Source organism: Planococcus citri, chromosome 2, assembly GCF_950023065.1.
Source record: "Planococcus citri chromosome 2, ihPlaCitr1.1, whole genome shotgun sequence".
Taxonomy (NCBI): Eukaryota; Metazoa; Arthropoda; class Insecta; order Hemiptera; family Pseudococcidae; genus Planococcus; species Planococcus citri.
In genome coordinates, this window is record NC_088678.1 from 53,138,266 (window position 1) to 53,165,895 (window position 27,630).

At 32.4% G+C, this 27,630-nt stretch overlaps 2 protein-coding genes across 6 annotated transcripts in view; one reads left to right on the forward strand and one right to left on the reverse strand.

The window, feature by feature from the left end:
• Positions 1-27,630, forward strand: part of LOC135836458 (uncharacterized) — a 145,038-nt gene that overhangs the window by 49,568 nt on the left and 67,840 nt on the right. The gene's annotated exons all lie outside the window — the stretch shown is intronic.
• On the reverse strand, positions 10,004-22,307 carry bgm (bubblegum). 5 transcript variants are annotated; one of them, XM_065351284.1, is made up of 18 exons: positions 22,156-22,307; positions 19,681-19,793; positions 18,922-18,980; positions 18,525-18,565; positions 15,697-15,895; positions 14,767-14,901; positions 14,480-14,675; positions 14,274-14,375; positions 14,036-14,182; positions 13,885-13,953; positions 12,705-12,886; positions 12,463-12,628; positions 12,237-12,371; positions 12,002-12,151; positions 11,781-11,921; positions 11,243-11,371; positions 11,033-11,153; positions 10,004-10,941 (listed from the first exon to the last, which is right to left on the reverse strand). In XM_065351284.1, exons 2-18 carry the CDS (start codon positions 19,777-19,779, stop codon positions 10,868-10,870), a joined length of 2,145 nt encoding a protein of 714 aa, XP_065207356.1. In that variant the 5' UTR covers positions 19,780-19,793; positions 22,156-22,307; the 3' UTR covers positions 10,004-10,867. The 5 variants fall into 5 exon arrangements, with proteins under 5 accessions (XP_065207356.1, XP_065207358.1, XP_065207359.1 ...); XM_065351286.1 differs by having other exon boundaries at positions 19,681-19,790; positions 22,156-22,305; XM_065351287.1 differs by lacking the exon at positions 22,156-22,307 and adding an exon at positions 22,117-22,139.

Here is a 27,630-nt window from a genome sequence, read left to right on the forward strand (position 1 = left end):
CATAGGCTACCTACCAAACACTTCATATTTTCATCGTAAATCTTTTTCTTTTTAACCCAATTCTTCTTCAAGTACACTGCGGTTTCATTTCTTCGAAAAAATTTCCTTGCTCTTGGTATATGTACTCGTATAGATAATCGACAAGGAGTGGACGTGTTCGAGTACTTGAAATATTGGAAATTTCAAAAAAAAAAAAAAAAAAAAAAGGAAAAAGTATCATCAATCTAAATTAAACGCATTGCTTCGTGTCAGGTAAAATAAACAAATCTAGTTCTTCAACCCGGTTTTCTTCATTTCACCCGTACATCGTTACCTTATGTAATGAAGCCACAGATCCCGGAGGGGGTTTCTTCTCATACGATAGGCGTGACTTGGAAAACCAGATAACCGCACACTCAATCAATCATTCAAAGGTTTCCAACCGTACCAATATACCTACTTCGTACCTGTACCAAATTCATCATAAAGTTAACATGTTAATTTAATTTCTTCGTTTATTAATTCTCATAGAATTTCGTTCGGTTGGTAATTTACCTCTAAGTGCATTTTGAAAAATTTTCTGTGCATTTGTTTAAAAAAAGAAGAAAAATAGATGGGGGAAGTTGCAGCCTTTTTTAGTCTTGGTATGTTATCTCGGGAGATGTGTGTTTATTTTTCACTGAACTTAGGCTGTAAATGGTGAAATTAATTAGGTAATTTACGTTATCAAAGGATCTTATGCCAACAGAGGCTGGTTCAATAATTGAAATTTGACCGTTGATATTTCAACAGGGACAGTTGCTCGAAGTATCAGTTCACAAATTAGTTATGTACATGAAAACAAAATTAAAACATTGTCTGGTTTAGAAATGTTCGATGTAATTATTTATATTTTTCAGTATACCGATAAGAAAATGAGTTTATCAGTTTTTCACCTATTTACTTGAAATTTAAAATGGGCGAAATGTAGGTAAGTATAATATATTTTGAAAAATTAGGTACTTAACCTGTGTACTTACTCTATTTCCAATTTATGGAGGCTGATATCTTTTCGTTCCATCTGCCAGTTTCTTCTTTCTTTTGTAAATTGTTCTAACATAGAATCAATTTTTCTAGTTTGCTCATTAAACCTACATGACCGTGATGAGAACTTCAAACATAACAAAACGTTTTTAAACGTAATATTCGCGATTTTTTGGGTATGGACACAAGACGAAATTGAGTTGTCGAATACTGTGACAATTTTTGCGTTGAAATCTCGTCTGTTAAATGGTTTTTTTTTTTCGAAAACTAGAAGAGCGATGTGTATCTTTTCAACACCAACTTACTCGGTTTAGAAAAAAAATTTACCTTGAAATTCGGATTTTCAATACATACATATGTGTTCAACCTTATCATTATCAATATTTTCAGTTTGAGCTATTAAGTACAGGGTGTGCCAAAATAGTTGAATGGTTTTCAAACGCTTATTACACAGCAATCTCATCCTGCAAAATAAAAAGTAAAATATATACACCAAAGTATTCATAAAAGTACGCCATTTATATTACACTAGGCAACGGCATATTTGTGTTCGGGTTGAAAATAGGCTTAATTTAATCAATAGTTTAGACCCTAAAACAAAAAACAGAGTGGGGATTTTCAATTTGAGTTGTTTTTGTAGTCAGGAGAGATGATCAAAGTTGCAAAAATGGCTGTTTTTGCCCTATTTCACGAGTTTGTGGAGACATCAGTATTATGTTTCAAAAAAAACCAAGGTCATATTCGGATTCTACGCACTTTTTTAAGTAAACAATTTCACCGGATTTTTGATTTTCGAAGTTTCAAGCGCATACGGAAGATTTTTGTTTGTAACATATTTTAAAACGTGGAGCGAGAGCCTCGCCCGCGCGAACACGGTTCCGAGCCACGATTACATGGTGGAGTAACGCCAGCGTCGCGCGCTCCGAGTTTTAAAATATGTTACAAACAAAAATCTTCCGTATGCGCTTGCAACTTCGAAAATCAAAAATCCGGTGAAATTGTTTGCTTAAAAAAGTGCGTAGAATCTGAATATGACCTTGGTTTTTTTTTAAACATAATACTGATGTCTCCACAAACTCGTGAAATAAGGCAAAAACGGCCATTTTTGCAACTTTGATCATCTCTCCTGACTACAAAAACAACTCAAATTGAAAATCCCCACTCTGTTTTTTGTTTTAGGGTCTAAACTATCGATTAAGCCCATTTTCAACCAGAACACAAAAAAAAGGTCAAAAATTGTTGCCTAGTGTTATTATGTGATAACAACACAGCATTTCATTTGCGTTGCAACATTTCCGAGTCGATTTTTTCGGTTTCCTCAGTGATGAAGAGCTTCAAATCCGCCTCAGTGTTTTTGGTTTACGGCCAGCAAAATATGTATGTACAATGCAACATACTGAATTTTTCGGCAGGGATGTCTAGCTAGCCAATAGCCATTAGCCGTTAGGTTATCGAATTTTTGAAGTTTAGCCATTAGCCAACTTTAGCCAATTGATTTTGGCTAAAAATGACTGGTTAAAATTGAAAATAAATAGGCGAGTAAATGGGTTTCCTGTGCAGGGTAAAAAAGACCGAAAAATGAAAAAATGAAAAAAGTAATTTGGCATTGGCGGTTCCGCGGTTATGTTTAAAAAATTTTTTTCAACGATCGTTGTTTTTCTAGAAATGAATGAGAAATCAGTTTATGAATAAAATCAAAAATGTGTGTATGCGAATAATTGTGATTTGTACTTGTGAAATAACAAGTATTTTGGGCATTTGAAAATATGAGTTTTTTCATTTTCATTGTGAGAACCACTAAACGGATTTTGATGAAATTTGGTATGACGGTTTGAAACTTGATAAAAACACATATTATTCATTTAATTTGCAGAAAAAATTTTTTAGTCACTTTTTTCAGTGATTAAAAATTTGCTTTCCGCATAGTTCCCCTTTAAAATTAAAATTTTGAAAGTTTGATTTTAAAAACACATTACACAGTAAATTTGCTATCATTAATGCCGAATTTGAAGTGAATCAGTCTGACAGAAGATGAGTTCACAATTCTGAAATTTAAATTCTGTTACAAAAAAACACATGAAATTAACAAGCTTTAATTTGTTTTTGTCACTTTCGTCGAGTACCGAGGAAAATTTTTGAAAACCAGTGTGAAATTGATAATAGAATAATAAAACAAGATTTATAAATTTGAAAATCTTGTTTAATTAAATTCTTATCAATTTCACGCTGGTTTTCAAAAAAATTTCTAGGTACTCGATAAAAGTGACGAGAACATGAAGTTGAAGCTTGTCAATTTCAATTATGCATTTTTTTGAAATCAATTTTAAATTTCGGAATTGTGAACTAATCCGATGATGTACTGTAGGTACTGGGTAGGTAAGGTACCATATGTAAGTATAGTAAGTTGATGGAAATGATAACGGATTGTCCCGTTTTTTCAATTTGAGGTTATTTGCTTTATAAAGCATTTTTTTGAGGTGGTCGCGCAAATTTTTCGTCTTATTGTTATAGTAACAAATTTGGTGAGCTAGTATAGAGGTTCTCAGTACAAGTACATTACAAATACCTAAAATACCAACCTTATTTTTCAACTTTTATAAAAACTGTGTAGGCCTCTAAAATCATCCATCATTTTTTCCATATTTCTTCGAAAATAACTCTGAATATTTCGGTCTTACCCAAAACCGAATCGAACAACCCCATGCAAAAAAATAGTACTACTAATTTAATACTGTAAGCAGTACTACTTTCAGTATTAAATTAGTAGTACTGCTATCAGTATTAAATTGTAGAAGCACTGCTTGTAGCAATTACATAATGAACGTATTTATTACAGAAGATAAACAATAAGTAGGTACAAAATTTTAAATTTCTTCAGGCTCAGTCTGCCAAATTTCTTTTCGTCGATTTCGCGTTTGTACAGAGCGTTGTGTTCATTGTTACACTTTTTTTTATAGCTTTTTTAACTTTGGAAATCACTTCTTTGTTTGTACTTTTCAAGTGACCCAAGTTTGCTTGGACATAATCTGCAAATACAGAACAATTGTAATGAAGTACAAATATGTACATGAAGAAGCTGCACTTCAAAATAATTCAGAAGTACTCCATACCTGTTATTTCTTTTATTTTGGTCTCATGTAGTTTCTTTTTTGGTGGAAACTTTGCCTAAATTAGAAATACATATAATCGAAGTTCACGTATCAGGAAACAACCAGACCGCAGTGATGATTGAATGTGAAGTTAGACAGAAAATTGGTCAACGGTATACCTACCATCTTTCAATCTTAAGAGATATGCGAAGTATTTATATCACCTTGTTGAGCATTCTGGCTCAACGATCATCTTGACCGCAAATTGCATTAAAAATAAATGTATAGCACCTGTTAAAATGTCCAGAAATGTTATGTTAATTCCATTGGTAAATTACTTTGAAAAAGGATGGTGAAACTTGAATGTTTAAAATACAATTGTTTTTCTTCATTTTTGAAATTTTTTTTTTTTTTTTAAATATGTAGGTACTTAAATCTTACCTATTTTTCAAAAATTCACTGATATCAGCAATAGCCAATGCACTGTGCTAATTTTAAGATTGATGATACAGTTTTTTGTACAATTCCAGTACAAACTGATGTTTCAAGTTTCAGTACTGATTCAGTACTACTTAAGTAAATTCCCAGCACTACTTATGTACTTACTACTAAACTTCATATTATTGCTGTTTCAAGTTTTAGTACTGATTCACTACTACTTCCAGTACCGTGGTTTTAAAAGTAATACTGTAGTGTACTACTAATCTATAATTTTTTTGCATGGGTAGCGCTGTTCAGTTTTTGGTTCTTTGTCGGGTGATATTTATACACCAGAGCGTCAGGTTTGGGATATTTTTCTGCAATGTTCCACAGGGCGCGGGCGGCTCTTTTTCTAGGAAATTGAACCTTAAAGGTTTTATCCTTGACTCTGAAAAATGATAACGACGCATGGTAATCAATTTTCAATATGATTATTTACTATATTACTCGTACATAGTTAGTTCACTCTTCAAAATACTTGACTAATTTCAAGTTTTGCTGAAAGAATCAATATTCAATATACCTATATCTATCTTTATTACTATAGGTACTGCGAATCTTTCTACAAAATGGCCAATCTGTCCAATCCCAAAGCCGGAGGAAATTGAATACGAATGGATATTTAATAAGAGTGGGAGCTAGAGCGAAAGCGGAGTAATCTGAGGAGCGAAAAAGCGTAAATGACAGACACTGGAGAAAATGATCCTTCGAAGAAATTTGTGAAGAGCGGGAGTGGAAATTTCGAAGGAGCAAAGAGCAGAGTGAGAGCGAGCACTCTCAGTTCCACGCTCTTCCATCGCTGCGAAAAACACGAAACGAGATTTGAGAAAATAATAGGTTTAGCAGCGCACCATTTGCGCGTACAAGCCGGCCAAAAAGAGAAAAAAATAAAAATACAATAAAAACCCTCATTAATCTTTGAAATGGGCGGAGTTCACAGATTTACACTTGCATCTTTTCAGCGTGGTACTTACGCGTATACTCGTATGTTTGAAACGAAACGTGTGAACGATGCTAATTAAGGGAGGATTTTCACCGTCGGTCGAGTTGACCGCAAGCGATACTACGCCGGTGCCGCCGAAGTCGAACTCGAAATATACCTACGACTACGAGTTACACCAAATGCCAAGTCTAGCCGGGTTCGTTGCTTTTACGAGTAATGGCTGAAATGCGAATACGAACGGCTGCAGTGTCTGCGCCTCTTCTCGTCGTCGGCCGGAATTTCATTCTCGTAAATTTCTAGACCGTATAGTATGCGAGAGTTAATAATTGATGGACGCGTAAAGTAAATACGGGGCGAGGTTGTTAAGTGTTTACTGCTCGAAAAATGTCTTAATTTTTAAATTCTCATTTCACCTTTCGAGTGATTAAATATGGTGTTGTTTTTATGAAGGAATTAGTTCGTCTTGGTGCGTTGTGCCAGCAAATTAACTGCTCCTTAGATAGATGCTGTACACTGTACCCAGTCTTGGTTGTGCACGTTCGTATACAAATTTTTTTCGTGCTTTTGACTCGTCAACGTCACCGGGGTTTTGAATTGTCGAATTTATAAACGCGGAAGAGATTCTAATTTTTATTCTTCCTGGAAATGCGTGATTCGAGTTGTGTCGTTTTTGGAGCGATTTATTTGTCTAATTTGGCGAATCGTCGTTGTAAATCGTGTCGAGTTGGTATTTTCTGTTTTGAAATGTCAAGTACGCTGGTTCGAGTAGGTATCAAGATTTCAACAACATTTTAAAACGTTTTGCATTTAGCAATTTTTTTGAGATTGAAATTGTCGGAGGGTGACTATTTTCGAAAATTGAACAGGTAGAACGTTGAACGTAGCTTTCAATATCGACAAATGAAGCTAAAATTCAAATACAGGGTGTCCACTGTCTGGGGAGTGGTAGTACTAACTTCAGATTTGGATATAAGTAACCAGCCGGGTGCGAGTAAAAAAAAACCGTAAGATGAACAAATTGCCTATTTTGAAAATTGAAGGGGCAAAATACGTTTTCAAAATCTGAGAGCCGAAATCCAATTTTGACCATGGAAGTTCGTATTACTTACTTTGAAATTGTCTAACTTGCAAATCGAAGGGGCTACAAATGATTTTTAATTTCAAAAAATCGCGATGAAAAAAATTAATATAAAAATGAGTACTACTTCAAAAAATGAACAAATTTTGCTATGATCATTTCTTTTTCTTACTCTAAAATTTAATAAGTTTTTGAAGCTTGACAATTTTTGATTTGCTAAAAATTTTATTTAATTTACAATTTTTGAGCTTAAAAAACTTCTTAAATTTCGGAGTAAGAAAAAAATGATCATATTTATTAATTTGTCGACTTTATCAATTTTTGCTCTGCATTTATCGCGATTTTTTGAAATTGAAAATCATTTGTAGCTCCCTTAATTTGCAGGTTAAACAAAAGTTAATCATTTTCCCATCGTTATCATTCGTTGTCAGCTTCATCGAATAACCCAGGTTGCAGATTGCGTATACGATTTAATAAATTCCGAGCCACAAAAAGTGCTCTATCCACCTCTCTCGGCTGAAACATTACACGCACATTATTGATATTATCATAATTATATGTATTATGTTAAAGTGAGAAATTATTACTCATCAAGTATTTATGATTTCATTCGGAACCAAGATACGAAATGGGATATATGTATCTGCCGTTTCTATTTGCCGGGCTGCCCCCGACCTCCCCGGGCCCCACTACACCGCGTTCTGTGGACGTCATTGTATGAGCGACTCGGAACGCCGCTGGCCTCGGGCTCTCCAAAACTGGGATAGCCGCTAATTCAGCTGCAGATGGAACTGCTGGAAATTGGAATTGGATTTTGGCTCTTGGATTTCAAAAACGTACTTTGCCACTTCAATTTTGAATATAGGCCACACCCTCACGAAACCTTTTTTCTTAATCGTACCCGTTTGTATCCAAATCTGAAGTTTGTATCACCACTCCCCGGATATCCTGTATAGTCCAACTGAAAATTCACTATTTTTTTTTTTACAAAATAAACGACTGAGCAATAATAGACATTAATTGAAAAAAACAACTTATAAATTGAAATAAAACAGCAGGTAAACAGTATGAATAAAATTATAAAATATAGAGAGAGTAAAATGAAAAAATTGAAAGACGAATTTAAACAAAGGAACAACTCTATTCGAAAATTTTACTCCTGATAGGTCGCAATCACAATAATGCAGAACGTGTAGTGTACTCTTCTTTAGTGCATAAAAAATTCTGTGCTCAATAATCAACATCTTTTGGTTTGAGATCGCGAGTATAATTTTCAATAAGGAACTCAAAAGTGACATTTTATCGTCCTTTTTCTCAAGCATTTCACAGACACGCAATTTGTTGACACATCTTCGACCTGGGCAATGAACTTAAAGCCTCACTTATTTGTGCTGAATTTCATAATAACAAACTACAAATTCCTTTTTCGGTAGTTCGTATGGCACCACTTTGGAATTATTGCCATCATCTTCATTCTGATTAGATTCTTCTTCACTTCTACTGTTTTAAATCATACATGACCATTAATGCATAGTTTACCATTAATTAATGCTGTACATTCATAAACAAAATCATCTAAGAAATCATTCGCATTTTTTGGTTTGTAAGGTCCATAATATGCACCAATAAAAAATACTTTTTACTGCACCTAATATGGGCCAGAAGCTTTTCTTAGAAGATTTTAAACCATGAATATTGATAGACAGCTGGAAAACTCCGTTATTTGGTTGATATCCCTGTTCACCAACTGTTGTAGCTGATTTGCGATGCCAATGTAGTGGTGAAGTCCTGGTTCTAAGATCTCTCCTCAATTTTTCGTATAGTTTTTAGCAATGCTCGACAATCATTTGGAAGTTCTGGATGTTTATTGTGTAAAATTTTGAGCAAGGCTGTTGCAGATGTTCTCGATATGCGATATGCAAGCACCCGATTTTTCAATTTATTTGATAATGTTTGATCACAATGTAATGAGTTTTGAACCAAACTACATAGATGCCACATTATCGATTACGAAGGTTTCTTCTGAATGATCTTCAACTGTTTCCTCATTAATGAAACTATTACACTAGGCAACGGCAAAGTGTTCGGGTTGAAAATGGGCTTAATCGATACTTTAGACCCTAGAACAAAAAACAGAGTGGGGTTTTTAAATTTGAGTTGTTTTTGTGGTCAGGAGAGATGATCAAAGTTGCAAAAATGGCTGTTTTTGCCCTACTTCAAGAGTTCGTATAGCGACATCAGTATTGTTTTGAGAAAAAAACTAAGGTCAGTTTCGGATTCTACGCACTTTTTTAAGTAAATTATTTTCCCCGATTTTCGATTTTTGAAGTTTCAAGCACATTCGGAAGATTTTTATTTTGTATAATATTTTTTAAACTCTGAGCGCGCGACACCGGCGTTACTCCACCACGTAATCGTGGCACGGAACTGTGTTCACCCGGAGCTGAAATTGAATTTTTCGTATTTAGAAAAATTTGTCTAATTCGCTTGAAACTTCGAAAATCAAGAATCGGGGAAATTAGTTTACTGATAAAAGTGCGTAGAATCCGAAAATGACCTTGGTTTTTTCGCAAAACAATAGGGTTGTCGCTACAAACTCTAGATGTAGGGCAAAAACGGTCATTTTCGCAACTTTGACAGTCTCTCCTGACCACAAACACAACTCGAATTAAAACAACTCAATTTGTTTTTTGGTTTAGGGTCTGAACTATCGATTAAGCCCATTTTCAACCCAAACATGAAGAAAAGTTCGAAATAGTTGCCTAGTGTTATTGATTGCAGTTTCGGAATAGTATGAGTTGTGAACGGCGAGAACTTCGAGTATGAGAAATACGAGAAGATAATAACGAGTCGACACTGAAGATATTAATTAATAATTAATATATTAATCAAACAAACAATACTTCATTAAACAACAAATAACTCGGATACACGGAGAACACATCTATCAACCATTACAACAAAACAGCAAGTGCGAATAGTTACACGAGTGTACGTAGCTCGTAGCGCGGCAGGGCCGCGTTACACGGGCGGAGTATCTCTGTGTTGAGGAGCGCAGCCTAGCGGCTAACATGAGTTGACTCATTAGAAGCATCAGGAGTACCTACCTATGTAGGAATATGTGCATCTTGCAGCTGGTTTTGAATTTCACATATCTAAAAAAAATACTATAATACTTACATATTTGAAATACAACTACTGTTTTGAGACTAATAGTCGAGAAGAAGCAAGGGGTTATGTGGAAAAAGAAGGAAGAAGAGAAAAATTTTGGTATTTTGATGTTTTCCAATGTACTTATGTAGTATGTACTAAATACAAATGTGACATGTTTGAGTAGATCCAGCACATTGCTTTTTCCTACGTATTGATAGGTGCCCAGAAACACCTAATAAATTCGAAATTGAAAAAATCTCTCGATCCAACAATTTTTATTACCAATTCAAAATTAACAATCGTCAACACGAATTCATAACTACGGGTAATAAAATAAACAAGGTCTATGTTATGTTGGAACTTGTCCCATCCTTTCAAAAGCAACCTAATCTGACATGACACGAATAATTCGCAACCCTTTCAATTTCTCCATCCAGCGCAATAATTACTCGAGGTCGAGATGATTTCGAACTAGAGAAATCGGGAAAAATTCTTCATCTGTGATCTTTGCTTGATCTGTTTATTACAATTACTTAATGATCTTTATGAAAACGTACGTGTAGCGTAAAATGTTAAAAACTGGTAGAAAAAAACAAAAAATGTTTGGTAAGTGGAGTTGGTATGCAATTTTAGGTACGACACATTTCACATGTTGAAGTACTTATCAATCTTAGCATGTACGTAATTAGATACAGATAAATCATCTGAAGGCATCATAAAATTCTTGCAATTTTTTATCATTAAAACATTAATAATTTTCAGTAGAGAGCAAGAAGGGAGTTTTTTGTTTGATATGACGCGGTATATCTATTTGATATTTACGCAAAAAAGCTTACAGATAAGTTTCTAGGTAGGTAAGTTAAAAACATAAGTGTATGATATCCAGTAAAATTGAAGAAAAAATTCAATTAGCCAGTAGGGGTTTTCATTTAAGATTCCAATTACAAAATGAATAAAAAAAGATTGAAATGTCTGGTAAATCTTTGGATAAAAATTTCAAATACGAACTTGCTCAGGAGAAAAAAACATGGGTACCTATTAAGATTAACTTAAGCAAATGAATATAAAACAGTTTTGCGGAAAATTGAAAAAAATCATGTTATTGCTCCTTAAAAATAGTAGTTACTGGTACAGTTCTTCAATTTCTTTTTCGTATTTAACGAAGACAATACGTTTTAAAACTTTCATGGTTGGTCCTGTATTGCAAAAAAAAAAAAAAAAAATGATTAGAATCTAAATAACCACGTGAATTGTTCAAAAATATAAAAATTAAAATTAGTCACAAACCTAATTCTCCGGTGGCTAGTGAAAAATCTTTTGGAAGAATGGTAAACTTTTGTATCCTTTGAGCTTGAGAAATTGCATTATCATTTACACGTTTAATTCCCTCTTCGATGGCTTTGTACACCTACAGAAACGAAAGTCATTGAAACATATTATAAATTAATAAATCAAATTCGTGGCTCACATTTTGAATTTTTGAACATTGGTACTCACTTCAGCAGGTTTCTTCTCAACAATTTCTGAAACGGTTTTATATTGACTGGCTCCAATTGATTTCAACCACACTTTGGATTCGGGTGATAATTCGTCTTGTGGTACTCCTGTTTCCATGTTTATCACGCACTGTAAATTTTATTTTATTTTAGCATCGCATTTTAAATTGAGAATGACGATTTCGAAAAGTAAATATGGTGTTCAAATGAATGACAGGCAACTAAACTCAAAATTTAAATACATAGATATAATTGAGGATAAAAAGAAGTCTATCTTGAAAATCAAGTGACAAACACTGATTTTTAAAAAATTCAATTTTTTCCGACGTTCAACTATATTTTCTCCATTATTTTGAAATTGACATAAATTTTTTTCTCCAAAATTTATTCACAATCCATTTAATTTGCAAGATAGGTAAAAATTCATATCACCAATTTTTTTTTCAGTTTTTAACCTTGACTTTTCGTTCCTATAGCCTTCAACACTGATTTTTTTTTTGATCACTCATTCTTAAGACACTAAGTATTTGTAAACTTACTTTTAATGTTGCCAACATAGAAAGATATTTACGACGATCTCCTATAATGACAGCTTGACTAATTATGGGTATTTCAGTTTTTACGGCTAATTCAATTAAAGCAGGAGCTACGTTCTCCCCACCAGCTGTAATTATCAGCTCCTGAAAAACAAGTCCATATAAACACTCGTAAATAAAAATTTCAAGAGTTACTGTTACAGAAATTTTTTAGCCCTACGTACTTTTATTCTTCCAGTTATTTGTAGGAACGAATTTTTGTTAATTTTTCCAAGATCTCCAGAATGCAGCCATCCATCGGAATCTAAAGCTTCTTCAGTTTTTTCGGGGTCGTTCAAGTATCCCATGAACACGTTTCTTCCATACATACAAATCTGAGAGCAACAAATATAAGTATTAGGCCACCATATGTGTGACATTGCAACCAAATTTTATATTTTTTGCCCGTCAGTTAGATACCTCTCCGTTTCCATTTTCGTCAGGTTGATCAATTTTCGAGCGAGTTCCAGGGAAAGTTCTACCAATAGCGTTTAAGTCAAGATCCGGAGATTTACTAATAAAATGTCCGCCGCTAGTTTCTGACATTCCGTAGGCCTAAAAATTGAAAAAAAATTGTTTGAGTTGTTCATCTCAATGGAATGAATTATACAAAAATATTTGTAAAACATTAATCACTGATTCTCACTTCTGTCACAGGCATATCAAGACTGGTTAAAAATTCTCTGACTTCGGTTGGTATGGGCGCAGCTCCTGATAAATATGTTCGACATTGATCAAAACCCAAAGCTTCTTTAACTTTTCCGTAGACTAAACGTTTGAAAAATTTATACGAGAATGATTCTCCCACATAACTGATGAAAGTAATACATCAACAATTAAAACAACCAGTTTACAATCATGAATAGGTGATACAATGTTCATTCTTACCCCTCCGATACAGCTTTGTAATGAGCGAGACCTGCTGCTCTGGCGTGATAGAAGAGAAACTGTTTGACTCTGGATGATTTTTTTTCAGCTGTTTCCAAACCTTCTTTAATTTTTTCCCATACTCTGGGAACACCGAATAAAATCGTAGGTTTCATAGCTTTTAGGTTATCCACCATTGATCCCTTAAAATATTGAATTCTTCGTTACAAAAAATATATTATAAGGTAGGAAGTATGATGCATTGTCGAAATGTGGTGAAAAATTTGAACACGATTAAGCTAAATCTTAACCTAAATAAAGAAAAGCGGTTTGAAAGTATAGAACCATAAGGATATTCCAATGAAAAGTGAATCATTAATTTATGACGTCTACAAAACTGTTTAGACTTATCAAAATACAAACAAGTAGGTAGACGTCACTAAAACATGATCCGAGATATCCGCTTTCCAGATGTACTGGTTCCATTTTCAATGCAGGAAAGGTAGATTAAAAGCTATAAGTGGATAAAATATTAACATCTTAAATTAAATTATCGATAGGATTTACAATCTATACATTTCCTGTCTCATCAGGACGTTCGCATTGCTACAAAAATAATGAAAGTATAAAATAAAGAGAATTCTGATGGCGAAACAGGTATTACACGATGACCACTTAGTGGAAATTTTTAGTTGAATTTTACTTAAATAATGCTCGATAGTTTTCCATAAATTACAAAAATTATTTCCCTAGGAAAAATTTTAGAACTCGTATTTAAAAAATGGTAAAATTTTTACAACCATTGGATTTTACAATCAGTTTTTCGGTACCTATCTTGCATATACTTACAGTACATATTTTGTATTTTTATTTCATTTTTTGAACAAGTGGGTAACATTGACATAAAAATGGTCTCTAGTCAACACATTTCAACGTTTTCAAGGATGAATACAGTATTCATAAAAGTACGCAAGTAGGTATTTCGGTACCTTTATCACTTGGATAAAAATAATCAGATTGGGGCCTTCAACAATGCACAGGACCCGTTGATAGGCATACTCTTAGGTAAATAAGTACATACCTACGTAATTATTACACAAAATACGCATATCTCTTTAAAATTTTCCACCAGCCTAAACAAAAGTGTAGAGTATTCGCTGAAAATAAACTTGGCTACGCTGATATCGCGAAAAATACTCACTTTTAATACATTTTTATCGCCAAAATAAACGCAACCTCCGCAGACAAGGCCCATAAATAAATCAGCAGCCTAAAAATTTCAAAAAAAAAATTCTCAAGTCATTTTCCTATTTAAATGAATACATTTCTACATGTAAATATAGGTAAGGTACCTGAGCAGCAGCATGGCTAAGTGGAAGATATGATAGAATTCTCTCATTACCCGGTTCCATGTCTAAATATTTAGCTGCCATTTTCGCATTGAATATCAAATTATCATGACTTAACATTACTGCCTTTGGTAAGCTGGTGGTTCCTGACTGGAAATCAAAATATATGTACGATGATAAGATAACATTGTTTTACGAGTGTAAATTGATACGCTGTACTACTCGATTAAAGGTCACTTACTGTGTACAATAGAGAGCAACATTCATTCACAGCTAACGAGTCGATTATTTCGTCTAATTTTTCATCAGATTCTTTGCTCCCAATATCCATCAAATCTTGCCACTATAAAAATAATAACTTTTAAGAAGACTGCTAGCATACTCGAAAGTAAGAACAATATTTTGTCGGGATTTGGTAGCCAGAGGTATCTGTTACGATATACTTACGCTTAATACTGACGAATCACTGGGTTTGCCTGTGTATTGAATAATTGCTTTAAGATCAGGTACTTGGTCACGGATTTTCAAAATTTTCTGTAACTGCATATCATTCTCAACAACCGCGATGTTGGCGTAACTCGTTTTCAGGCAATGTAAACAGGCGTCTGGTGAATTCGTGGTGTAAATTCCGGCTGCAAAACCGCTGGAAAACGAGCAAATTATTCGTACATAGAAAGGTTGTTCAAGAATTACACTGGAAGAACACTTATTTGCAAGTTTTCACGATAACTTACCCAGCGTGGATGGCTCCTATATCTGCGTAGAACCATTCTTTCGAGTTCATTCCCAGAATACATACTGAATGATAACGTTCTAAACCTAATTTTATAAAAGCTTTGGCTACGGTTCGAACATCTTCGCGGTATTGCCTGAAAAAAAATCAGTAAAAACGGATTTGAGTACATATTGTAAAATTCATAATAACTTTAAGTCGTTAAACGAGAGTTTCTGCTTTCAGATTATATAAATGACTATCATCGTTATCGTGTCCCCCAAAAAATGTATGAAGTTGAGGTATAAACCAATCAGATGTCTGAGACTATAGGAATCAATACCTAACAAAATATCACTTTAGCCCAATAATTTTTGCAGATACGAGTAGACGAGTACCTTTGTCACAATACCGAAGTATACCCACTAAATTTTTGAATTGCAATCAATTCATTTGCGAGAATGCGAGAATCTCATTTTAGTTCAAGATGAATTTGAAATAGATCAAGTAGATAGGAATGTTCTTCAAGCCAATCGATGATCACAATAAAATAATTTATAATTTGTCGATACTTACAAACATTTATGTCACTTCGCCAACTACAAAATACCAACGCGTAATCGCACGTTAATTGAGCACACCGAACATAAAGAATAAATGTGAATATTTGAAAGAACGACTTAGACAAAGCTTGCATTATATAGCCTCGAGAATCGGATAAAAGTGAATTTCGATGTAATTTTTTTCATTATTCTGTCGCCGATAAGACGATCAAAGTTCATTACACATTATTTGAAAATTAAAACGTACAAAGTCGGTATATGTGATGGGTACTATGAACTTTGTGGATTCTCATTTTTTCATTTACTTATATTCGTTCATCATATCTTATAATCATAACATGTAAATGAAAAAAAATGCAAGCGAAATCAAAAGTAAATTTCATATTAACCTGAAATTCACGATATCCCATCCGGCTCCTTCTATTCTCGTTCCTAGAGCAGGTAAATCTCCCCATCTTTCCACAGCTTCATTTACTAATGTTGGGACGGATATAGGCTTCGTGTCGATTTCGAAAGAATTTCTTATTTTAACGCATCCGTCGGGCACAGAAGTGTGTATGTTATCAGTAGGTCTTAGTTTATCAGGTCCTGAAATCAATAAGAATTACACAAATCTCAGTGTTTGATAATGCCATGTTGCGTACATTGTACTCGGTCATACAGGTAGATAGGTACGTAAATGCGAACAATGCAAAAAAAAAGTGATTCAAGTACGTAGGTATATCGATTACATGATACATCTACATGGTTATTCAATAAAACCTTTACGTTTTTGACCTTCAAATTTATCGTACTTTTCGATATTACACACGTGGGTTATTTTCTGATATTTTTCAGTGGAAAATTTAGGCATGCAATGAAACCAGGCATTTATTAATTAAATTCGAAATTCAATAAGATGGTTTGAAATATTAATCAGGGAACCTGTTCTATAGACCCATCAGTCATCGATTTTGCTCATTTTTTTCCACTGGAATATGAGATCATTGAATGTAGATGGTCGATTGAAAAAATTGAAAATCCTTCAGGGGTTCAAATTTCCCAAAAATAGCACAAAAAATACGTGCATTGTTGGATTAAAAAGAAATCCAATAACCGGTTAGTTATTGTAAAAAACGTCGTTTTAGTCGGTTCGAAAAACATTTTTGAAATGATTGATTGATTTGTTTTAGAAAATGTGTAGGTATCTATTTTCAGGGCCCAAATTTCCAGTGAAAGGGCATAAAGTATTGAAAATTTGCGATTTACACTATTTGTTGAAAAATTTGAACCCCAAAAATATCATAAAATTATGCTTCAAACAATATTATTATGTTGCAAATGCGAACAGAAATTTCGGTCATCAGAATAGTTAATTAGCCATCTGAATATTTTCATCGATTCATTAGGTATAGTGTACAATTTTTCGACCTTGGTTATCAGTTTTTGTATCCCTTTGGATCATTGATAAACTAGAAACTAGGTACCGCGAATTCTCATTTGAAGTCATGAAAGGATCATTCCACGTCAATGCAACTAAGAAGTGGTAGGGGGGGGGGGTCGGCGACTTTTTCAACGGATACCCAAAAATAGGGGCCAAATGGGTCAACTTTACCAATAAAAACTTTTTTTCATGTTTTAAATCAAAAATCGCATTTTTTTGGAAACTTTCAATTTTTTGAAATCGATTTTACAAAATAATGCCGTCTCAATTGTTTAATATGTAATATGTTGTTCAGCATAAAAAGTAGTCCATAGGCCCTAAAATATTTTTTCAGAATTTTTGAGAGTCGAGAAACGATTAGAAAGCTACGTTTTGAAACTTTTCGAGCTAATTTTTCGTACGAAAAAAGTGGCAACACTGATTTTTATGATATCACCAAAAAGCGTTTCAAAACCACTATAACTATTGGAAAAAGTTCCATTTTGGTAGGTATCGCGGTTATCGAGTAATCTACTGCTGAAATGGATGATATTTCAAGTTCACTGAAAACATTGACAACCGCTAGCAGCCTTTAAAAAAGGGCTGGAGGGTTGCGATTTGCGCCATTAGTCATCCCTTCGGAAAGTCTTTCCACAGGGAAAATTTCAAAAAAATCGCTACTCCCTTACCACTTCTTGATCGAATTGACGTAGAATGACCCGAAGCAGATCATTTTGTCTTTTCCTATTGGTGGTATTTTTTTTTTATTTTGAACTTCACAAGAGTGAAGACTGAAATGAATATAGATACAGACAATTTCAGGCTCCCAATGTAATCCGTTGGGTTGGTGAAAATTTTAAAATAGTATCTGCTACCTACCATACCTAGCAGTTTGTAATAATTTTTCCATTTTTCAAATTATGTAGCCCTATTTTTAGATTAAAGTTGATGAAAATCTCTCTCCGGGACAAAAAGGACAAAAAATTTCAAAAAATACTACATTCAGTGGTTTTAGAGCTAAATATAAGAATGATTTGTCCAAAAAAGTAGGTAGCGCAAAATTTGCAATTTTTGTAATTTTTCAGCCCCTTATTATTTAGGTACATTTTTGAGGATGCAGTGTTGTGTTATTCACCTAGGTGTCTAAGTATATTTTTCTGAATAGATGAGTATTTTCTTAAAATATGTACTTGGATAAGATACCTCCCTTGCAGTAAGACCATTTATTGGTACACCTTCTCAAAACAAAAATGGTTAATAAGGTAATGCACAAGCTGCGTTCGTTGCCAAACAAGGTCATTTAAAAATTAATTGGAAAAAATGAAAAGAAAATTCTGTTTCGTATTTAACAGCTTTTTAATTTGATTTTTGAAACATGTAAGTAAAATTCCACTTTGATTTTCAAAACGATGCTATAAGTATGTAAAATACTGCATGTGGATACCTACCTACAGAACTTGGTACCTACTCCAATTATACGTAGATCACGACTTTTGATAATCTTTAAAAGCAATTCGTGTGATAAACGAAATTACATTCGAATAAACAAAAATGCAAAATTCACTAAACAACGAGTAATTAAAATTATGCAGTAATTTAGTAATTTGATAAAGAAAATTACGATAAACGAATGTTATAATAGATTCGCATTTTTAAGAACATTTTAATTGCGATTGTTATGTGGGTATATTTTTACTTCTGATATTTTCGCACATCATTCATTCATTTATCATCGGCATGTTAAGAAATTGCTCATGTACAGTAAATTATAAGTAGATAAATGATAAAAATAATAAATACTCGAAATGCACTCACCTGTCCCACTTGGCCAATTGTATTCTATTCTTATTTCGTTTCTATAAAAACACAAGAAAAATATAATTATTTTTAAAATTATTATAGGTGAAAAAAAGTTGACCAAAAAATCCATCACCTAGTTTACAAACTATAATTTTTGTACTAAGTCTAGGTATAAAAATTTACTCAGGTTGACAATTTTATTCATAGCGTTTGGAATTTGGATGATTGAAATTTCATCAGTTAAATAATTATTTATTATAATAAATCTGTCGAGAATACTTGGTTGTTGAAAAAATGGATTTTTATAAATAAGTGAAGTAATTAAGTATTCTTAGTACATAATTACGTTATTGTTAAGATAATCAAGTTAGATATTTCTATTAATTGGAGAATTTCTAATTAAAATACTCACTCGACATCATTATTGGGATTTTCAATTTTCGTATTTCCACCATTAATTTCTTTCAAATCCTAAACAAAACCATCATTCATCATCATTTTACCCATACAAATTGTCGGATAAATAAGGTATAAGGTACATAATCTATTTCACTTGAAAACTGCTGCCAAATTTCATTGTAATACCACGCAATTTGCTTTTCAAAATTTAACGTCTTCCCCTACTTTTTTAAATTTTTAATTGAAACCACCTTGATCCACGATTTCGATCACTTATTACTCGAATAAACCAATAACAATTTACCACCGAGGAGGTAATTCGATCGCGTTAAATGATCCATAATACATAATACATAGGTAATTGAAAAATTAATTTTTTCATTATACATCGAATGAATGAATGAACTCTCGATTTACAAAATCAAAGTTTTTTAATGTAAATAAAGGAATTCAAACGTATAGGTGAATAAATTTCCGGGATTAATCGCATTCTAGACTTTGAAACATTTTTTTTATGTGTAATTAGTCATCGCTTGTCGGCTGCGTGGCATCATGCGAGTCTATCGACGAATAATTTTTTTTTTTGAAGATAAAAATACTTACTCTCGTAATGTACCTCGGAAATATTTATCTAGGTAGAAGTAAACGAAGTAGAAAAATACCGACGATTGTATAACAAAAACAATAGTTCAAGGTTGTGAAGAAATTAATCACTATTAAATAACAGGTCGATTTTGAAAATTTTATGTAAGTGTGATGAAGGTGTACTTACGATATTTTTGAAATTTTCTACGTTTCCATTTTGGGTAATCTTTCCGTTTTGATGGATGCTGTCTCCGTTTTGTAGAATGGTTGTATCGGTGCTCCCCATTTTGAATAGACCTGCTGATAATTATCAATTTTAATAATTACAGAGATATTAAGTTGCTTAGAAATTACCCTACTTGAAATTTTGTTTATAAAAGTAGGTATTTATGGATAATTGTTTGTCTAAAAGTTGGCAAAATAATATTTTTTGCAATCAAAAAGTTGAGTAGGGTGAGTAGCCTGGTAGGTAGGTACTCAGGTTTCCAGAATTTGATGATCGATTATTTTTCCAGTAGTTTTCAATACTTGATTCATTTTTTCCAATGGACTACATTTTGAGATTATTCACGTCAATTTACTCCTTAAAATAATTTTTGGCAGTGGTTAATTTATGATCAAGCATAAATGACCTATTGTAAAGAAGAAAAAAATCTAAAAATTGAACTTTATTCTAAAATTAGGTACTCGTAGGTATGGGTGAATATTAAATTTTGAAATTACTACATTATTCCACTTTTCAAAATTGTAATCTCGTGTTTTAGAATAATTTCAAGAACATAAATAGCTAAATTCAAAATCATTTATCTAAATTTGATGAATTATTTTACCCAAGTCATTTTAAAGATGAAATAAAAATAAAAACAACGAAGGAATAAAACTACCATAATTTTGGAAAATTGAAGGATAGAACGTTTTAAAGATGAAATAGAAATGAAAACAATGAAGGAATAAAACTACCACAATGTTGGAAAATTGAAGGATAGAAGAAATTTATTGTCGAAAATTTCAATCATTTTTTTAAAATTATTGTCAAATCATCAAAAAACAATATTCAAGTTCAACTACTTCTGTGTTTCCGTACATTATCTGTCTATGCAGGTACCTATCTAATTTTATTAAATTTTTTAAAAATCTCTACTACCTTTTCACGAGTATTTCCAATTGTTACAGTTCAAGTTAGAAAAACATAAAGTTATACGACACTGAATTATTAAATTTGTTACCGGTCGAAAAAAAAAATTGAATGAACACAATATTATACGATCACTGATGAACTATTTATGATACACGATCGAACAACCTAATACCTAAACGACGTTTATATAGGTACACTAACAGGTAGGTATCTACATGAGACTGATGTCTGATCTTACAGTAGGTATTCCATCGATTATTTTAATCGTTGGACTTTATCACGATGGAATAAAACGAATTTAGAGTAAACTCATCATTATTTAATACAGACTATAAACATGTGTAGGTATAACAAAGGTTATTATAACACATTTCGTATTTTGGTCATCTTTAACAGATTTGATAACAGAGAACACAAAAAAATAATCTAAACAAATTTTTTCATTAGGTTATTTGGATTTTTTTCTCGATACCTAATTTTAAAATGTTGATCAAATACATAAATGGGCTGACTCTGTACTTATCACTCTGACAACAGAAAATTTTCCTGAGAAGTTGGATCTTGTGGAGGGAGAAATTAGGTGCCTCATATTTTTTGCCTATCTTCAGTACTGGAGGCGGAAATTCGATTTCCTCAAAATATTACTTATTTTTTCATCCGAACACTTGATCAGGGAGAAATGATTCAGAAGACTGAAAATAGTGATGGGTTTTGAAGAAAAATTAATTTGAACAAAATTTAATTTTAGTCATTTTGCTGAAGTTGGGATGATGCGATCTGAAGGATTTTTCAGTTTGGCAATCATGAGGTATCCTCGGGTTTGGGGGGGGGGTGTGATGTACGAGGTCAGTGTTCTACAAAGGATAAGTAATTAGTAGAAGTTCTCCTAGGTAAATTGAGTAAACCACGCCACGTTCAGACGAGTAATAATTCATTTCTTAAAATTTTCAATGACTGGCACTTTTTACAGTTTCCAAAAGAAAAATTACCTACTTGTCTATTACTTGACGTAATTTCAATATTTTGAATTTTTCTATAACCTTGAAAAAACTTCGGCGACCTTTTGAAAGTAATTTCCTGTAATTTTTTCAACCTAGTCGAAAAAGTATTGAAAACAGTTCATTCGAAAAATCGCAAATTGACTACTTATCACCATCGTAAATTACTTTTACCTTAGTTTTCACGAACGTCACGATATAATATTTTATGAGATAATAATACCGGTATAACTCTGTCAACAATACGTCTTTGGTATTGTAAACTTATGTTAAACCACAGGGAGAATTTTCACTGTTGAAATTTTGTTTTTTTTTTTGATTTCTAATGCTATTCGCACACGAAAAAAAAAACAGGTAAAATCACATAAAAAAAATTGTAAATATTAGCAACCATCTATCAATGCTTTAGTGGGTCAAGTGTGCGAGGATTTATTACACGAATAGGTAAATTAGGTATAAAACAATCGCAATAAGAATTAATAGGTACCTAATGCAGCCTACTTAAAGCTGGAATATTCGAACTCACCTCAACGGAAATGAAAGCTTATCACTTTTACGCGCTTAATCCGTTAACATTCGAACACTGAAACACACCATACCCGTAAATTGTTCACTTTAAAACTGTCTCAAAAGCTGTGCTTGTCATTAAAAAAACGAAACTTGAAAAGAAAACTTTACACGTTAAAGTGATAAGGTTCGGTGCATGTAATCACGTGCTGATAGCACATTTTATTACAACTTTAGCAGTGGTGGTGGCGTTTCAATGTTTCAGTTTTTTTTTTTTTTTTTTTTTTTTTTTGGTTTTAAACTTTGCATACCTGAATGATTACTTGTTGTACTTTACCTACCTATTGTTTGCTCCTGATTAAGTTCATTTATTTTGAATCCGAATATTATACGTAATTACGCGTGCTTCTGAACCAATTTATCATCATGTTGAGAGTTTTAACCTCAAAAATCAAAAACATTACGAGTTAAATTTAAACCATTTCGCTAAATATTTGACCCAAAGAGTCAGTTTTGGGTGACTTTTGATGTCTTTGAATTTGAAAAAAATTAGGGTAAATTGAATTGGCTGCTTTTGGAATTTTTTCATGAAATTTTGATAATTAGAAATTGGGCAATCCTCAATTTATTCAAGTTTTCACTTGAAACTTTTTTTCTGACTACCGTAAAATTTGAAAGACCATTTTAAATTTTATTGTAGTTCTCTCAAGTTCAACAATTTGCGATTTTTGTCAAAAGTGCTCAATATTTGGAAGCTTTTATCTCTTAACCGATGAGTAGACATCTAAGACATTTAACAAAGTTTGCAAAGTTGAAAAGTACAAATTTTTCATGAAAAGTTCAATTATTGAATGGACCTAAAACTCTTAAAAACTTTATAAAAAGAGAAAAAGAATCGAAGCTTATGCCAAAAAAAACAGCAAAAATGACGAAATAATCGAAAAAAATGGCAGAAAACTGCACAAAAATTACCAAAAATTCACATAAAATTATAAAAAATGACTTGCAAATTGCATAGAAGTTTTGTAATTTTGTAACGTATCAAAATTTTTTGAAAAATAATCATGAAATTGGTTGAAATAACTAGGGTAGCTTACCAGGAAACCGACAACATTGGCATAAAATTGTTGAAAATTCAGTAAAATTGATAATATTTCAAGATCGAAATACATAAATTTTTTTAGAAATGTCATCACAATTCCGCAAAATTATAACTATGAAAAAGTACTTGTGTATTGGCAATTTTTTTTGAAAACAATATTCAAGAATCATAAATTTACAGCAAATTACCTCAATTGATATACGAGTAGAATGGTCACGATCAGGCATATGAAAGTTGATAAAAATCTACCAATTGCAAAAATTGCCTAAAATGTTGGCAATACTTCTTCAAAAATGTATGAAAAGTTGTCAAAATTGATACAAAAATAGCTGTACCTAAGTTGAAATTTGAGAATTGAATCTGTGGAATAAGCATTTGTATAGGTGATTGAAATTGCGCAAATTGTGCTGACAAATATCAAAAATTGCATAACATTCGATAAATGTACCTATACACCTACATGCCTACTTTTTTGTAATGGGGAAAACATTGATGAAATATGATGAAAACGACATAAAGTAGAACGAAAATCTTCAAAATTTTGTGAAAAAAGTGGTTGAAGTTATATGAATATAATTGTTGAAAATGACACAAAAAATCAGAATATTGTCATCAGTGGTCTTGAGTGATTGCATAATTTTATCCAAAAATATGCTGAATAGCTGAATTAATGTAAAACTTGAGTTGTAAAATTCAATCGACTGTATCGAACTGGCGCTTTAATTTCACTTCTTCTCAAATGACCTTCTCGTATAAGTAAGATAGCACTTTCAACAGAAACATTGGATTCTGATTGTTTTCGAAAATATTTTGAATACTTAGGTACCTCACCATCGACAAATTTTGTCTCAGGCTTCGGAGATTCTCGAAGTAATACATATTTCAAAATTCAAATAGTCAAGTTGGTATTGCCTATTTTAATTTTCCATGATAAAGGTGAGTCAAGGTTTTTCAATTCTGCAGATTCCTCTTTTTTTTCCTAAATATTCACGATGTTCAAGTAAGCCTCTGTTTTGAGATCTTTATAAATGCGGGAATGCTCATATCTCACCTCCTGATGAGGATATCTTATCCACAATTCTAAATGAAATTTAAAGTACATACATTAACAGAAAATATCCTCATGAGTGTTACACGTGCCCTATTCTCATTATCTCACATTCACCTATTGATATTTTGAATCACCAAAAAAAAATACAAGAATTAAAATAATGACATTTATGATAAATACCTACTAATAGCAATTGTACTCACTACTCATACCTTCAACAAGTAGCTAAAGTCCTTTTCATTCATCTTTTCCCCAAAAATATATTGCATGATTCCACATATTATTTGATTAGGTACTTTGAAACTTGATACTGAGCACTAATCAAATACTTTGGCAAATAGGTAATTAACAAATTATCGAGACACAATATGATTCATCATTTTTCTATAACGAGTAGGTGAGCTATGAAATGTGTACTATGGCTTATTCGAGCTTCAAGTTCCATTTCTAAAAGCACGTAAACATTTTTCCCCACAAAGTTTTCCGTTGTCACTGCGATGATTCAGAGAAAAGACCAAATTCCTTATTTCGATTATCAGGTGACTTCGTACTTTTGACAACATTTCACTACATTCGTACAACGGTCTCTGGAAAACAACCTAATTGTAATCTTGTTAAAAATGCTATTACCGTCAAATTAAACGTTTTTTCAATATTCAAATGACCTTTAAACGTAATTTAATGAAAGGTAGAAAAAAGTGGCCAATTAATTAAATAAACGTATGAAGCTTAATCACGCCGAGATAACTTCGAGAAATAATTTGATCTTTTCAACTTTTTTAATTCCGACTTTCGAGCTCAACCATTCATCTCCGCCAACGTGTAAGTGTAAGTACGCTGTGATAATTATTTTTAAAGTTCAATTTAAAGGTTCACGGTAGGTTTATAAGTACCCAACGCCGAGCAATATGTAAAATTGATAAATAAAAACATATCGTTTCGGCCAATGCTAATTTTTTTTCTTAATTTAAATAGGTAGGTAAATGATAACAATTCTTATTTACCTAAATGGTGCAAATTGTGTTTCAGACAAGTTATTTATCTTGAATGTACAAATTTTGTACTATTCAAATAACAACTACTGCTGTTGAAACATGGCTCTGAACTTTCACTAATCTGCTGCATTTTTTTTTTATCAAGCGTCAAGTTCAGCTCTGACATTGGTGTTTTTTTTAAAACCAGCCCCTCAATTTCAAACATACCGTTAAATACACAAATGCCCTTTTTTTTTTTTTTTTTTTTTTTTTTTTTGTAGAAAATTCAAGTTCTTCAAGTCGAGTTGTAGGTACAATTCATTTTGCCGAAGCTTGAAATTCAAGGCACTCAAATAAAAAGAAAAACGAAGCAACAAATAGGTTTTTAGATGAAAAGTCAAAAAAAACTTTCAATGGACGAGCAATTTTTATTTTCTGTTGGAATGTTGTCTGTTTATAGTCAGCTTCAAAAATATGAAATCCCATTCCTGTCTTTCGGTTTTAAAAATAAAAAGGAAGAAAAATTCTTTGTAAAAAAAAAGCAATGTTTACTTGCCAAAAAGTGATTTTTAACGCAGAAATGAAATGAAATAAACTTAAGGTATTTAAAATCTTGAACTGAAATTCAAACGAAAACAATTACCTTATTCATATGTATACCTAACCAATAACCATACACATCAAATACCATACATCGTCTTCGATTTGGTATAACTAAGTATCAATCCACTTTCTTCGGAACGTACCAAAAACAAAAACAAAAATTCGAAGTCGAATAATGAAAAATTGGCCAAAACCATGAGTAGGTAGGTAAAGGTATATTTTATGATAATAGTACACACGTAAAAGGATATGCCCCTACTATACAACGTGTTTCCCATTGACAAGTTTTTGAGTAGTGTACCGCCATATCGGTTAAATACGAGCGTATTATCGTTGTTCAAGTATAAGAAGGTTCCGTTTGACGTTGGTCATCTTTATCTTTAAAATTTTCAAAAATAATTGACTATTGGTCGTAAAACTTATTAGTCCTTATATGTAGTTATTATAGATTAGTTCTAGGAAATTTTCGTTCAGCGACTCAGACGAACACACGGTCGTGGTGTCTAAGAATTTGATAAGAAACACAAAGAAAATTTCAACGTGAAAAATATTTCCAACGTTTGCACTCGAATTGTTTCCTTACATAATGAAACACTGTTTTTCGTATTGTCATTACAACTGCATTAATTGACAATTTACAAGCAATGTGAATAGGTAGTGAAAGTAGTGAAAAAATATTAGTAATGATTTTAAGAAATTTTGCATGTAAGGTAGATAGTGAGAAATGAAAGACGTGGAAAATCCGATTTCCCACACATTAAAAAATAGGTATAAAAATCTTTGCTAGAAATGAAAAAAATCCCCCATCTTTCATATTTGAAAAAATTGTATTCTTGAAATAGTTAAATGGTACCTAATACCTATTGGTGTTCTGTCATTCTGACTAGTACAGGGTGCTCAGAAATATCGAGCACCCCTAAAAAAGTTTTCTACTATAATACTTTGGTTGGTCACAGTGAATGATAATAATGATAGCACATGATTGGTTGTTGGACTGGAGAGATAACATGCCACCAATCATATGCATCTATTTCACGTTGCCAACCTATATTTTTAATGAAAAACTTTCTTAGGGGTGCTCGATATTTCTGGGCACCCTGTAGGTAGGTAGTAGGTACATGAGAAATTGTAACAACTTGAATAGGTAAATGTAGCAATGATTTTATTATCATTGAATTGAATTTATTTCAAATTGATGAAAACGTGTACTCCAATGTAAAAAACTGCAAAGTCCAAACCAAAAAATAAAAATGATGAAATCCATCGGTGGGGGGGGGGGAGGATGAAAATATTTTGGAAGGTAGTGAAAAGTTGATTATTTTTGGGCAACAAATTTCTGTAGACATCCTGATACTTTTTTCAGAACAAAAAATTGCCATACTTTTTGATAGGCTGTTGTAATTTTACAGACATATCTACTCGTGTATTTACCAAGCTTATTTAGGTAAAAGGTTTTCCTATTATAAGGAGGAAAAAGGAAAAACAATGTTCAATGACGCAAACTGTATTATGGTGACTGATAGGTAAGAAAGAGTTTGTTCGTTCGAATATGCTGAAAAATTCGTTTCAATACATCGCCAAGAAACAAATACTAAATTTGGCTATTTCGGTTGAAGTAATTAGACAGAAGATTAAATTACATAGAAGAACGCAGAATGTTTGGATCTTGCACGTATTCCAACGACTGAATTTACCGAACACTTGATGTTAGATACCTAACTTTATTATTATTAGGGGTTGATTACAGAGGTGATTTGATATTTC

What these genes read in the sequence shown, in the direction of transcription:
- bgm (XM_065351284.1), bottom strand. Translation starts at nt 19,779, where the DNA reads ATGGGGAGCACCGATACAACCATTCTACAAAACGGAGACAGCATCCAT. An exon ending in TACAAAGCTGTATCGGAGGG is followed by an intron (nt 12,629 to 12,704) that starts GTAAGAATGAAC and finishes TACTTTCATCAG; the next exon opens with TTATGTGGGAGAATCATTCT. An exon ending in CTATGTTGGCAACATTAAAA is followed by an intron (nt 11,372 to 11,780) that starts GTAAGTTTACAA and finishes TAAAATTTACAG; the next exon opens with TGCGTGATAAACATGGAAAC.